The sequence below is a fragment of the Carcharhinus amblyrhynchos genome, chromosome 1 (assembly GCF_965287045.1).
Source record: "Carcharhinus amblyrhynchos chromosome 1, sCarAmb.v2.hapA, whole genome shotgun sequence".
Lineage (NCBI taxonomy): Eukaryota > Metazoa > Chordata > Chondrichthyes > Carcharhiniformes > Carcharhinidae > Carcharhinus > Carcharhinus amblyrhynchos.
The window spans coordinates 46,900,326-46,916,261 of NC_137324.1; the positions used below are offsets into that span (position 1 = coordinate 46,900,326).

Here is a 15,936-nt window from a genome sequence, read left to right on the forward strand (position 1 = left end):
GCATTTTACCCCAACCTGACAGTAATTGTATGGGAGGCAGGTGAGGCCCAGCATGGCCTGCCCTGTCCCTTGCCTCAAATGAGGCCTTTAAGTGGCCAATTAATGACACTGAAGTGCCATTTTCCAGCCTTCCCAGTGTGGCTGGTGGGAGAGAAGTTCAAGTACATGGATGAAGCCCAGCAGGTCATCCTGCTCAGGCCTCAGAGATGCAGGGTATGCCTTTATTACTGCCCCCCCCCCCTCTTGAAATCAAGTGAAACGCTCCAAGGTCATCCCCCACCTCTCCCACCCACTGTGCCTGATCTTAAAAGCAAGTCCCTCAATTCTTTTCCCCCATCCTATGGGTCTCCCTCCATTCACCCACAGCCCCACCCCCCACCCCCTCACTACCTTGCCACAAGACTCCACATTTACATCCATCCTGGACCTTTGTCAGTTTGCTTGGTGGGACAACTTGTAGTCTGAGCAGTTGCCACAACTACAGACCTGCCAGTGAATTAGACTCAGTAAGAAGTCTCACAACACCAGGTTAAAGTCCAACAGATTTATTTGGTAGCACAAGCCACTAGCTTTTGGAGCGCTGCCTCTTCATCAGGTGAGTGGGAGTTCTGTTCACAAACAGGGCATATAAAGACACAAACTCAATTTACAAAATAATGGTTGGAATGAGAGTCTTTACAGATAATCAAGTCTTAAAGGTACAGACAATGTGAGTGGAGACAGTGTTATGCACAGGTTAAAGAGATGTGTATTGTCTCCAGACAGGACAGTTAGTGAGATTTTGCAAGTCCAGGCAAGTCGTGCGGGTTACAGATAGTGTGACATGAACCCAAGATCCCGGTTGAGGCCGTCATCATGTGTGTAGAACTTGGCTATCAGTCTCTGCTCAGCGACTCTGCGCTGTCATGCGTTGTGAAAGCCGCCTTAGAGAACGCTTACCTGAAGATCGGAGGCCGAATACAAGATGATCAAAGGATTGGATAGGGTGGACAGTGAGAGCCTTTTACCTCGGATGGTGATGGCTAACACAAGGGGACATAGCTTTAAATTAAGGGGCGGTAATTATAGGACGGATGTCAGAGGTAAGTTCTTTACTCACAGGGTAGTAAGGTTGTGGAATGCCCTGCCTGCAGCAGTTGTGGACTCGCCAGCTTTAAGGGCATTCAAATGGTCAGTGGATAGGCATATGGATAACATTGGAATAGTTTAGGTTAGAGGGTCATTAGATTGGTTCCACTGGTCGACGCAACATCGAGGGCCGAAGGGCCTGTACTGCGCCGTCATGTTCTATGAATGCCCGTGACTGCTGAAGTGTTCCCCAACAGGAAGAGAGCACTCTTGCCTGGTGATTGCCTGACGAAGGAGCAGCACTCCAAAAGGTAGTGGCTTTTGCTACCAAATAAACGTGTTGGACCTTAACCTCGTGTTGTGAAACTTCTTACTGTGTTTACCCCAGTCCAACATTGGCATCTCTACATAGTGAATTAGACTGACAGCAACTGTCTGACGTGGGAAATTCTGTCCAAGTGAGGGGTTGGGAGACCAGCTCCAGCCAGTGAATGCTCCCCAGACCATTATATGGCTGTACAATCTCCCTAGAAACATTAACATTGGAAAAATTCTGCTCATAAGGTTTCAGGAAAACCTGTTGTTGAGTACAAGAAATTACATCACAACTTCTCTACATCGTACGGCGTACAGAGATATTGGGAGTGGAGCAGTGAATGCAAAAGTACTGAATAAACTAGTGGTACTTATAATCATAATTGAGATTTGGACATTACCATGGTAAAAAAAAAGGGCAAGTACACAGAAAGGAATGGCATGATTCCACAAAATAAGCTGCCAGGAGAAGAAGTAATTCAAATTTAAGGCTTTCAACAATAATCAAAAGTCACGTACAAAATGTTCTGCATCTGACCACTGTCTGTTCATCCCTGGCATCTTTTTCTGTACTATGCTTACTTTTTCATACTCTAACCCAATTCTTTTCAGCTACATGCCATACATTGACCTTTAGCACATCAGTTTGCACTGACTTCCCCCCAGCAATACCAACACATTGTGGACATCTGCCAGTCAAATTTAGGTTGAAAAGATGACATTAGCTTCTTCAGTGCATTTGGCATTTCCTATGTACCCCATGATAACATTTATTAGGTTACTGTGCAATTGGATTGATAAATATCTGGTGGTAGATGTGATTGCTTCTGGTTATTCATGCCATTACTCTAACCACAATGTATCATGAGCTTGAATTTCCAATGGCATGTGCAACAAACAAAATAAGTCTATTAACAAATACAACAACAAAGCTCTACAAACTAGTTTGTCCCCATGAAATTGCAATGGGAATTCTGGTACAAATATACTGGCTACATATATCTTAATATAATAAGGTACACGTACAATTAGTGGATGGAACAAAGAAAGCTCCTGTAAACTTTTTTTCTGCAGTTTTAATAGTCAATTATCCCATACGCATTCTTTTTAACAGCAGTGGCAATTGGACATTAGACATAGTTTGGCAATGTAATGTTTTATATATATCACTTCATCTGTGTCTGAGTTTTGCACATTGTCAAAATCTGTTTCAGAGCCTTCTGAACATCTTCATCCATTTGACCCTGGAAATATATTTCAGAAAAGGTTAAAACAAAACCATTTAACTTTTGGTCCCCCAACATCGAAAGAATCGAGTTCTTACAAAGGAAGTGTGAAGGTTTAGATTCAAGGACAGGATAGCAATCTCGATAACTTCTGGCTCAGTGCACACCATGGGCAAGTTTCACCTGAGTAAGTTTCTCCCATCTAGTCTATTAAATGTCAACCTGAGTGTTATTATTGACCAGAAACTGGAGTGGACCTGCCATATGAACAAATATTGTGGCTATAAGAGCAGGTCAGAAGCTAGAATCAGGTGGTAAATAGCTCACCTCCTGACTCTTCAAAGCTTGTTGACCACCTCCAAGGCACAAGTTAGGAGTGTGATGGAATACTCTCCACTTGCCTGGACGAGTGCAGCTCCAACAGCACTCAAGAAGTTCAACCCCCTCCATGACATACGGGTCCACATGACTGGCACCCTGTTCACCACCTTAAATAGTCATTCCATCCCCCACTGACATACAGTGGCAACAGCAAGGAAATCTACAACTGTGATAAACAACCTAAGTTAATGCAATAGCCCTCCTTCATCTCAATGGGCTGCAAGATTGAAATCAGACTTCTTCACTTACCATGACCCCATGAATAAGATGAAACATATTTAATATCTGTCAAACGTTTCATGAGTTATAGAAAATGCTTAATCATATTAATAGAACAATTGTTAACTTCAAATGGTAAATACTTATACTTCTAATGCAGAGGGAGTGCACAGCTTACACAGTCAATGTTGTGTGCAATCAGCTTGCTCCTCACTTCACTTGCCCTTGCTTTTCATGTGTATCACTTCAGTCATATGGGTAGGGAAAAAAAACTACGCTGACACAAATCAGCAGAATGTTGCAACCCTGCACATTGGCAACAGGCAACAAAATGCCTGGTGAACCACACTCAGAATCTGGATGGACCAAAATTTGGACCCCAGCAACGCCCATGCCCCACAAATGAATAAAAAAAAGACATGGAAAGATAATGGCAGTAAATGCATGGGAACACCATCTCCTGTAACTTCCCTTGAAGCCACCAACCATACTAACTTGGAACAATGTCACCATTCTTCACGGTCCCCGAATCAAAATCTTCAAACTTCCTTCTTAACAGCAGTATAGTGTATCTATAGCACACAGACTGTAGTGGTTCAAGGCAGGGGTTCACCATTAACCTCTCAAGGGCAATTAGGTATAGGCAATAAATGATGGTTTAGCCAGAGACACCCACTTCTTATGAACAAATAAATACTTACAAAAACCTTTGAAAGCATGAGAACTGATGGATATTGCCATAAAATGTTTTCAATCTTTATAATTAGAAACTTACAGGCCACAAAAATGAAGAGGTTTATGATAGATTTGTACATAGCATCAGTTAGAGCACTGTGTGTCATTTGACTGCTCCATTATAGAAAGCAAAGTAAAGCCAATGGCAGCAGTGTATAAATTCAGATTTGAAGCTATAGCTTTTTCAAATATATCCTTTATAGTCATGAAAAGAAACAAATTCCAGAACTATTTTTAAGAGGCAGAGAAGACCAAGGTGAGATTCAATGAAGGTTTCCATTAGGTATATTGGGAAATACATTTTTTGGTTGGAGAGTCAGTGACATGGGATCATCATTTCTTAAATTATCACTAACAGAGTGAGCAGAATAGTTGGGAGGAATTTCTATCTGCAGAAATTATTTTGAATACCTTGCCAAAGGGAGTTGTTGAAACAGAAACTATGTCAATGTTTAATATTAAGAATCATAAAAGTAGGAATTATTAAGAAATAAAATAACTTGTCAATTCAGAGATTATCTCACTGTGTTGTTCAGGATATGAAGGATAATGACAGAAACTTACCTGGACTGCATACAGAAGATGCATCCTATAGACAGATACTACCTCCTGATGTCGTTGATTTGCATCCTATAAAGTAAATGATTACATTTCAGTGATTAGAGCAACTGTAATATATATTTAAAACAATAATTGAAAGCATCTGAAATTAATTTCATGTTGGGACTTCAACTTTCATTTTTATTACATTCAAATCTCTCAATTTTAAAAACTTCTTCCTCATTTTCAAATTGCTCTGTGGTTTTGACCCTCCCTAACTTTGTAACCTCCTCAGCTCTACCCTATGAGATCTCTGCACTCATGTTTCAGATGCTTCAGGAAGGACAGGGAGGATGGCAGAAGAGGTGGTGGAGTGGCACTGTTGATCAGGGACAGTGTCATGGCTGCAGAGAAAGAGGGTGCCGTGGAGGGACTATCTACAGAGTCTCTGTGGGTGGAAGTTACGAACAGCAAAGGGTCGAAAACTTTGCTGGGTGTATTCTATAGGCCGCCCAATAGTGACAGGGAAGTTGAAGTGCAGATAGGGAAACAGATTCTGGAGAGATGTATTAATAACAGAGTTGTCGTGATGGGAGACTTCAATTTCCCAAACATCGACTGGAATATCCCTAGGGTAAGGGGCTTGGATGGGGAGGAGTTTGTTAGGTGTGTTCAGGAAGGTTTCCCGACACAGTATGTGGATAAGCCTACGAGGGGAGAGGCTGTACTTGACCTGGTACTGGCGAATGAACCAGGGCAGGTGATGGATCTCTCGGTAGGAGAGCATCTTGGGAATGGTGACCATAATTCTATCTCCTTCACAATTGCATTGGAACGAGATAGGATCAGGCAGGCTAGGAAGGTGTTTGTCTGGAGTAAGGGGAGATACGAAGAAGTCAGGAAGTTACTTGGACAAATAAACTGGAAGGAGGCGTTCTTAGGGAAAAGTACCGAAGGAAGGTGGCGGATATTCAAGGAATGTTTGTCTGGAGCTATGCATGACAACGTTCCGATGAGACAAGGGGGTTTTGGTAGGTCGCGGGAACCGTGGTTTAATCACTCCACCACTTGCTGCCGTGTTTTCAGCTGCCTTGGCCGGATGAACTGGAACTCTCTGCCTAAATCTTTCTACCGCACTACTTCCATCTTTTAAGATGTTCTTTAAAACCTACCCCTTTAACCGTGATTTTGGTCTTTTCTTGTATTATTTCATGTGGATCAGTTTGATTATGCAACCAAAGTGCTTCGGAACATTTTATTCTGTTAAAGGTGCTAAATAAACGTATGCTCTTGTTTTAAGTTCCAAAAGGTGGAAAGGATAATGCATTAACTGCTGTGCTCTGTAGCCAATTGCACACGAGTGCCTCATTTTAGGAAAACAAAGGTGATTCTGAGGGATTTATATTTGTATTGGTAAACATCAGAAATAAGGTATAGTTTTAAATGTGCTTAATTTAATATTTCTATGCCTTGAAGGGTAAAACTTATAGTTAGATTCATACTGAACGAAAGTGTTTGTATGCTTGAGAGTTGGTTACATTACAACTTAGAATGCTTGGAGAGGGCTATGACATGAAAAATTAATAAATCAGCAAGGGCACTGCTTAGCAACAGGAGACCATCTGCTTTTATTCTTAGTTTTAACTGGAAGCTAGAGCATTTGGAGATATATAGAAAATGAGAAGGCTACTCCCAAGCTTTGATAGACGCAGTTGGTTTAGAAGGCTAGAGATAGAACATCTCTCAATTTTGCTGTAAGAGAAAACATACCCTGGGATAATGGTTATCTGAAGAGCAGCTAGTTAAGGAAACTAGAATCTGGAGTTAACAGAACAGAAGAAACTGGAAACCAAAGTGGCTTGATATTCACTGGTAGAATGGAGCTGAAGCTGTGTTCAAAGAGTAATTTGGAAAACGTCGACTGGATTTTGAAACACGAAATGTTAAGGGAAAGCATTATTATAGAATCTACAGTGCAGAAGAGGCCCATTATGTCTACACTAACACATGAGAAACACCTGAACCCCCACCTAATCCCATTTACCAGCACTTAGCCCAAAGCCTTGAAAGTTATGACATGCCAAGTGCTCATCCAGCTACTTCATAAAGGATGTGAGGCAACTTGCCTCTACCACCTGTGCATTCCAGACTATCACCACCCTCTGAGTAAAAATGTTTTTCCTCACACACTCCTAACCCTCCTGCCACTATCTTGAATCTATATCTTCTCGTGACTGACCCTTAGCTAAGGGGAACAGCTGTCCATATCCTTCATACTCCTGTATACCTCGATCAGGTCGCCCCGTCTTCTTTGTTCCAATGAAAACAACCCAAGCCTATCCAAACTCTCTCCACAAGTTAAACATTCCATTCCAGGCAGCATCCTGGTAAATCTCTCTGCACCCACTCCAGCACAATCACATCCTTCCATAAATGTGGCACCCAGAACTGCACACAGTACTCTAGCTGTGGCCTCACCAAAGTTCTATACAATTTCAACATGACTTTGCTGCTTTTGTAATTTGTGCCTTGATCGATAAAGGCCCATATGCTCGTTCCATCTTCAGAGTTCTGCGGGTAAACATGCTAAGGTCCCAAATGGGAGAAGATTTTAAAGCACATTTTTGAAAGTAAAGTTGAAAACTCTCATGACAAAATCTGGGCGACTCTGAGGAGAAATCCACAAACATTAACATGGGTTCAGCGCAGTGTGCGTCTGTGTATTTGACCACAGCCAATCTGTGTGTTTTAAATAGGACTTTGTGTGTTAATGGCAGCACTATAACTTTAAATGTAATTCATCATCTGTGTTAAGCTTAAAACCTGTGTGCAGCTGTTAAGCCGAAGGGGGAGTAAAGGAATATTGTGTTAGAATTCAATTCTACATGTTTAATAAATGCTTTTTCCTGGTGTTAAAACTAATTAGTGGTCCTGTGATTCTGTTCCTTTGTGTTTCATGAATTGTTGACAGTAATATTCGGACCTTTGTTATTTTGTGCATGGACAAATTCACAAAGTTGTTACCAACTTCATTGGGTAATGATGGTGAACACTGATACAGGAACACAAGAAATATGAGCAGGGTAAACCATAAGGCCTGTCGAGCCTTTTCCACCTCTCAAGGTGATCGTGGCTGATCTTGGGCTTCAACTCTACTTTCCCAAATTTCACCTTTTAATTTCCTGAGAAACCAAAAATCTGTCCAACTAAACGTTCAGTGATGGAGCATCCATGATCCTCTGGGGTAACGAATTCCAAAGATTCCCAACATCGAGTGAAGAATTTTCTTCTTATCTCGGTTCTAAATGATCGGCCCCTTGTTCCGAGACCCATGTTTTAGATTCCTCATCCAGCGGAAACAATCTCTTGGACATCTACCTTATCAGTCTTCCACAACTGACAGTTTCATTATCATCACCACTGCACAATGCGGGCTCTTGGAGCATGCATTACGACTGGATTTGTACGTCCTCCTGGAGTCGGAAATGGGGTCAGGAACCACCAAAACCTTATTTTCTGTATGCTAAATTTAAATTTTCCATGGAGACATAGAGACAGGCAATGTTTCTATCAGTGGAAGGGTGCGACTTAGGGTCAAGTGGTGATTCTGCACGCACACTTTCTGATATCAAGGTTGTCAGTGAGATCCCTGGGGCAAACCGTTTTTTTTGCTGTTCCGAGTGTTTCATGGGGTCAGGCAGTTGAGTAGGAAGGCTTTCGAAAACAGGTTTTGTTTAATGCACGGGGTAATCCTGCTGAAGAGTCAGAAACATTCTGAGAGGTAAGTGTTAAATGTTTTGATAACTGCAAATGTCATTATTAGTTGGTGTACTAAAAGTTGTGTATTTTTACTGCAGTGATTGACTATTGGGCTCAGTTCTGCAAATATAAGCTGACCACTGCATTGATCAGCACTGTATAAGTGCTGAGGTTGCAAAAGAGTACTTTCCCTTTGGGAGTACTACCATTATCAATTCAAAACTGAAGTAAACAGTGCTTGGGAACTGATTTAAATGACCAACGTTTTACATTTAAAAGAATACGCTGTGCAGTTTTCAGTTAGAGGGAAAAAAACCTGTCCCTGCACTGGTTTGAATGGCATGTCATTTGATTTGACTTATTATTGTCACATGTATTGGCATACAATGAAAAGCACTGTTTTTTGCACACTATACAAAGCATACCATTCATAGAGGACACTGGAGAGAAAGGAGAGGGTACAGAATGTAATGTTACAGTCATAGTTAGGATGTAGAGAAAGTTCAACTTAATATAAAAGTTAGGTTCATTCAAAAGTCTGATGGCAGCAGAGAAGTAACTGTTCTTGAGTCAATTTGTACGTGATCTCAACTTTTCTGTCTTTTTCCCCAATGGAAGAAGGTGGAAGAGAGTATGCCCGGGATGCATGGGATCCTTGATTAATGGATGGGAGGCTGGTTTGTGTGATGGATTGGGCTATCTTTTGCAGCTTACAAAAAAAAACCCGGTCATCTGTTGTTTCAGTTTCAATAGGCTCCACTGTCCGTAATTGCAAAGGTTTCTCTTGACTAGTGAGCCCATTATGAATGCTTGGCTAATTTTCAAGCTGAAAAACTTAGGGGTTGTGTGCATGATTTGTTAGAACGTGTTAAGAGATTATTAAAGGATTGCGTGTATTTGATGTAGTTACCTAATATTTGCTTTTGCAACTGAATGATAAGTTTTTTTTAAATCAGGTCTAGATTTTTTTTTCAGTATGGCTGGCATCATTTCTGAGTGACAGTTCTATTAGATTGTTAGACGTGTACTTTTTTCATGTTCATTCAAAAGACTTCTCGTTGTTCCACAGGATTCCAAATAGTGCATACTGGGTGAGTAGCTATGTGGGGAATATCAGGGGTCATGGGAAATATCAGGGCTATGGGGAAATATGTGGAGTACAAGGGGGTGTCTCGGGGGGTGTGAAGGTTGAGCGTGAGATTTTGGTGGCCTAAGAATAGTGACTGAAAGCTGACCTGATGTCCCAATGAACTGAGGAAATCCCTCCAACCAGCCCACTTCAGGACCTGCACTCATCCAATGCTCCCTTGGGAGTTGGGGAACCTGAACCCTCAATGGTCACATCTCCTGGAGATGAAATCATGGTGAGTATGTGCAGAAGTGACAGGTTCAATTTCCAAGGCTGGGAAATGGCCTAACTTGTATTTCCTAAGCCAAACATGAAAATCTAACCCCATATTTTTGGAAACAACTGAAAGTACAAGTAAACAGCTTAGATGTTGAAAAGTACACACATCTAAAATAGCACAAACACACTTAGGGAGACATTTATGTACTTACAGATAATTGGTGCTGTAAATGCTTCACTTGCTGCTGTAGAGTCTCAAGTTGCTGGTTTTGTCTTTTGAGAGTGCTTGCAGTATAAGAAAGTTGGGAAAGGCTGTTCAATGCCTCTTTCAATTTACTTACTTCCTTTGACAGTTCACTGTTCTGTTTTGATAACAAAATACAATAAGTTCAATTGGTTTGAAGGGGCAGATTCATCATGCAATGCCAAGAAGAAAACAAAATGAGCTAAAATCCCCATTTGTATTCTTTGCTGAGATTTCCTTGTTCCAAAGGATTTTACTGGGGAATTTTTTTGATTACAGAAGCAATAATGCCTGTTACATATGATAAGTCACCCACCATGTTGAATAGGCCATGTTGTCTCTGGCTTGTTCCATAATTCAATTTCAATTCACAGGGATTGCAAGATGTTTTATATGTTAATAATAAGGAACCTCGAAAGACACACAGATCTATCACAGGATGAATTAACAGAATATGCTCAAAACATTTAGTAGATTGATAATCTTTGACAATCTGCAACGTTAACTCAGCTCTCCACAGATGCTGCCCGAACTGCTGATTGTTTCCAAATCAGGTTCCTACAGTGCAGTCATAAGCTGGATTTGCAATGAATGTCTGCTGCAGACTCAACAGTGAACTGGAGGCTGGAGCTACTGACTACCTATGGTGAATGGCCCCTCTTTACACTGCTTGTGGGTTATGAAGAGGATAAGTGTTCCACTGGTGTTGTCCTCTCCACACTCTCTCACCATTGCCAGTTGAGAGTTGGCGAGCCCCTTCAATATCCCCATCATTGACACGGTCTTGGGTCATTCTCCTACTTGCATCCTCTACACCTCCATTTAAATACTGTGGCCGTGATCAGTGGCTTTAGTAATCCCGATTCGAAAAGGAACAATTATTTAATAAAAAGAGCTCAAAGAAGAATGACCCGATTAACTCACATATTAAGGGACTAATTATAAAGAACAGTTCAAAGGACTAAATTTTCTTTTCTTGTGTAAATGTTATATTCATCAAGCTTTTCCTTAATTGCTTCTGTGCTATTCACCTCAACTATTTAATGTGGTAGCAAGCTCCATATTCCAACCACCCTCTTGGTGAAGTGGTGTGAAGAAGTGATGTGGGGATGCCAGTGTTGGACTGGGCTGGTCAAGATAAAGGTCACACAACACCAGGTTATAGTCCAACAGGTTAAACCTGTTGGAGTGTCATCTCTCTTGGAGAAAGACGTTCCTTTTGAAATACTTCTGAAGTTATCTAATGGCTATCTTAAATTTATGATCCAATGTTCTCCGTCTCTGCATAAACCAAAATCTTTCTACAATTACTCTATTGAAGCCTTTCACAATTTTAATTACTTAATCATTAAATCAGCTCCCAGTCTTTCCTTTTTTAGAGAAATGAATCCCAGTCTGTTTAATCATTCTTGTAAATTTATTTCGCACGTTCTCCAATGCCTCTATATTCTGTTTACAATCTGGAGTAAAAAGTCTGACAACACCAGGTTTTAGTCCAACCTATTTATTTGATAATATACTCACTAGCTTTCGGGGTTACCCCCTTCGTCAGGTGAATGGAGAGTTCTGGCCTCAGACAGAGCATATAAAGCACAGACAGTTTAGAGATTACTGATTAAAATGCGAATCCTTACACCTAACCTGCTGTTCAAGACCTGAAGGTCTTGAAGGTCTGAAAGCTAGTGAGTATATTATCAAATAAATAGGTTGGACTAAAACCTGGTGTTGTCAGACTTTTTACTGTGTTTACGCCAGTCCAACGCCGGCATACCCACATCATGACTACAATCTGGAGACCAGATATGTGCATTTACTCAAAGTCTGGTCCAACTATTGTTTAACATAGGGCAGAATTTCACTTAAGGGCCACTTCTTGACCAAGCTGCATTTTTGAGGTTGATGGGAGGAGACAAGGGATGTACGAGAAACCGAGTGGATTATCCTCCTCAAACCTTAGGCAAGATGGGAGATGAATGCCTTCTTCACAGGCCCCTTTACTGCACACTACTCTGGCCTCTCAATCAAGACCTCCAAACCCAAGGCTTTCTGCTTTGCCACATCAAAAGAGGCCTAGGCTCTGTATCTGCTTCTCTGGGTCTGCCAGTAGTTCCTGCTCTCAGTGGTGCTGCTGGTACTACAGGGTTGACAGTCAATGAGATTGATCAGCAGCTTTGACTTAGGAGGGCAAAAGTCCTGCTTCTGGGCAATGAGATGGCTGTGGGCAGTTGCAATCACCCTGACTCTTTGGTGTGGTGGGGTGAAACCCCCTCTCCCTATCCCCTGCCCCTTTAAATTCTGCCTATAATCTCTTTTCCTTTCAATTCTATTCTTCTAGAAAGGAAACCTAGTACTCTTGGCCTGCATTTTCATGATCACAGAATCCCTACAGTACAGGAGTGGTTTTATTTGCTTTCCGTTTTTAGTAATTTGTGAATCTGTACTCCCATGTCACTCTGTTCTTTTGCCCCATTCAGTTTCCCATCATTATATTAAAAATTACATGCCCATTCTGCAAGTTTATTAATGTCTTAAATATTGTCACAGTCTTCCTCAGTATTGACAAAGCCTCCTCCAAACTGATTTTTCTTTACTATTTTTCAATTTCTAGACTTTCTTAGTTGCATCTTTGCATAAAGAGTAAATATTCCCTTATCTTTCCTACCAACCTCCTTAACAAGAAGTCTTTATATAATAGATCACCTCAAAATATTTTGTTCACAGCTGAATTGCAGGAAAGCGAAGCCAGCATACTTTGAGAAATAATTTTCTAAGTTTACAGAATCTCACTAATAGCATAAACAGTACAAGTTCCAGTAACTGGCTTTGTAAGGTTGACAGTAAACGTGGCAAATTTTATAAAAAACAAATCATTTCATTGATGAATATTATTGTTTCATTTGTAAATTATCTGAAGTTTTCCAATTGGTAAATCCAAAGTTCAAAAATAAAAATGAATAGCAAAACTGGATGTAAACTCTTACCTTCTTGTCTTTATCTTCTTCAAGTTTCAAGGAATCCTTAATTTGCTTTTGCAGTTCATCAATAGCTTGCTGCATGTCATGGCTCCTGTTGCGAAGCCTCTTGATTTCTTGTTCCTTGACCCCAAGTTGAGTCTGAGCTGCATCACGCTCAGTTTTTGCAAGCAGGTTGTCTTTCCGAGCTTGTGCGGCTTCAGCAGATGCCTTCTCTTGCTCTTTCAATAACTCATTTATTTTAGCAGTCAAACGATGTGACTCTGCTTCTGATGAGACCTTCAACTTCTCATGCTCTGATTTTGGCACCATCGCCTCTTGAACAGCAGCCTTCTCTGTGGCCAGATTACCTTGCATTATGTTCAGCTCTATTTTTTTCTGCTCAAGCTCTTGCTCCATCTGGCGCACTTTGCCGTTAAAACTTTTTATGGTACTTTCAAGGGACATCTTAATTTGGGTATGCTCAGAGAGAGATATGGAAGTCTGCTTTTGAACCTCAAGGTCCCTCTTCAACTTTGTATTGTCTTGCTCAGCTTCCTTCAGCGTCAATTCCATTTCCGACAGCTTTTCTTTCAAATCATCTACTGACTCATTTAGAACTTGCACTAGTTGTTCGTGTTGTTCTTTATGGATATAGTTTGAATTAAGATGCTCGGATACTGCTTCAGCTCTTTTATTCTTCAATTCTTTTAACTCACTTTGAGTTTCATTGTATCGCTGTGTGATTTCAGTTATTTGATTATTCAAGTCATCCACTGTTTTGTTCAACTCTGCCACAATCTCTTGGAAGTAGTTATCCTTTTCCTGAGAAGAATGCTGGTACTTCAGTTTTTCTTGTAGCATTTTAATTTCCTCCTGTGCTTCCTTATACTTGTCAATCAATAGTGCCTTCTCTTGAGTGGTATTCTCAATAAGTAAGCTTTGAGATTTTTTTAACTCCCTACATTCTTCCTCGGACATGCACTTCGCCAAAATTTTATCTTTGATTTCTAGGAGTTCCTCCATTTCTCTCAAACTGTTACTGACTCTCTCCTCGTCTTCCAAAGCTCTTTTAAGTCTTTGCTTCAGCCCTTCTATCTCGTCTTCATAGGGCTGAGTAAGATCCTCCAAATTTGGTGAAGACATGTGTTCTTCCTTGGAGCACAAATCTTGTTGTACCTGAGCCCGCAGACTCGAAAGTTCTTTCAGTGCTTCGTCATACTTGTTTTGTGTCTCACGGAGTTTCATTTCCAAACAATATCCATTCGCATTATTTTCTCCTAATGTCTGCATGCTTTCCTCAGAAAATTGAGCCAACAATCCCATCGCCTTTGCATGTTGCTTTTCTTGGTTATGAAAATCCTTTGTCTCTGTATTATTGGTACCATGTTCCAATTTCTCAGTTTGCAGTGAACTATTTGACAGATTTGAAAACATCTCTGCTCTTAGGTTTGTAATTTCAGCTTCAGCATTTTTATACAATTCCTTCAGCTGGATGTAATCAGTTGAGAGATTAGAATGGGAATCATCCGAATTAAGATTGAGGTCAAATGATGTTTCTAGATTCTGCCTTGACTGCTCACCCTGTGGCAACAAGCTGGTCAGTTTGTCCTGCGAATGCTTTGTCTGTAATTGAAATCAAATTCACAGTTAAACAGCAAAGACGTCAGTTTTAAAGGGCCACACATTTCACAAAACTATTTCTAGAAAATCTGGTTTTGTGAAGATAGACGGCTGACTGCAATTTCTGTCTTTTATACACACAAAAGATGTGTTGCTTTTTGCATAAGGAGACCCATAAAGATCTAAGGATCACTGTGGCTTGATTTGTCATTTCCCCATATTGGTTTAATCTGTGGCAAAGAGGTTCACTTGGCATTAGCACTGATGTCAGTAAATTGTTAAGCTGCTAAAGGCAATGAAGTGTTCACATATAACTAACCAAAATGTTAAAAAGCACTTACCAGTAATATTCTTAACTTTTACTTTATATTTTTAGGTAGGGAGATAAATGATTATAATTGTATTGTAATAAAGCTAAAATGAAGATAAGTAAACATTAAACAATCATAGGGGTACCATAGCAGAGTGGCTATGCCACTGGATTAGTAATCCTGAGGTCAGGACTAATGACGTAATTGGATTTATTATTGTCACATGTATTAAGTTATAGAGACACAGCATTCCATTCATACAGTACATAGGGGAGAAGGAAAGGAGAGAACATAAGAACATAAGAAATAGGAGCAGGAGTAGGCCATCTAATCCCTCAAGCCTGCCCCGCCATTCAATAAGATCATGGCTGATCTGTCGTGTCTCAGTTCCACATTCCCGCCCTCTCCCCATAACCCTTAATCCCCTTGCCTACCAAAAACCTATCAACCCGCGTCTTAAAAATATTTAGCGAGGCAGCCTCCACCACTTCAACGGGCAGAGAATTCCAGAGATTCACCACCCTTTGAGTGAAGAAGTTCCTCCTCAACTCCGTTCTAAACCACCCCCCCCCTTTATCTTGAGGCTGTGCCCCCTAGTCCTACTGTCCTTTCTGAGCGGGAAGAGCCTCTCCACCTCTATCCTATCCATCCCATTCATCATCTTATATGTCTCAATGAGATCTCCCCTCATTCTTCTAAACTCTAACGAGTACAAGCCTAGTTTATTCAGCCTCTCCTGTAGAATATAATGTTACTGTCATAGTTAGGGTGTAGAGATAAATCAACTGAACATATGGTAGGGTCACTCAAAAGTCTGATGGCAGCAGGGAAGAAGTTGCTTTTGAGTTGGTTGGTATGTGATCTCAGGCTATTGTATCATTTTTTTTCCAACAGAAGAAGGTAGAAGAAAGAATGTCCATGGTCCATGATTACGCTGGCTGCTTTTTCAAGGCAGCGGGTAGTGTAGATGGAGTCAATGGATGGGAAGCTGGTTTGAGTGATGGCCTAAGCTTCATTCATGACCCTTTGTAGTTTCTTGTGGTCTGGTCTAATGATCTGGAGATAACAACAAATTCTTCTACATTATCCAAACCTAACCTATTACCATGTGTGGTGGGTGTTGTGAGGGCTACTATAGTTGGACTGAGTTTCCTCCTTCAGAATAACATTGGTTGCTTTTAAACATGTTCACACTTTGAGCCAATCAGCCTGCTTC

General features: G+C 40.8%; 1 protein-coding gene across 4 annotated transcripts in view; it reads right to left on the bottom strand.

Annotated features, from left to right (window-relative positions):
* Nucleotides 1-359: 359 nt before the first annotated feature.
* Nucleotides 360-15,936, bottom strand: part of rai14 (retinoic acid induced 14) — a 211,375-nt gene continuing 195,798 nt past the window's right edge. For all 4 annotated transcript variants that reach the window (XM_080218399.1, XM_080218443.1, XM_080218485.1 and 1 more), the window contains 4 exons: nt 12,817-14,412; nt 9,804-9,953; nt 4,509-4,574; nt 360-2,627 (listed from right to left, as the gene is read on the bottom strand). In XM_080218399.1, the coding sequence (XP_080074525.1) occupies nt 2,550-2,627; nt 4,509-4,574; nt 9,804-9,953; nt 12,817-14,412 (1,890 nt within the window). In that variant the 3' untranslated portion in view covers nt 360-2,549. The remainder of the gene's footprint in view (nt 2,628-4,508; nt 4,575-9,803; nt 9,954-12,816; nt 14,413-15,936) is intronic.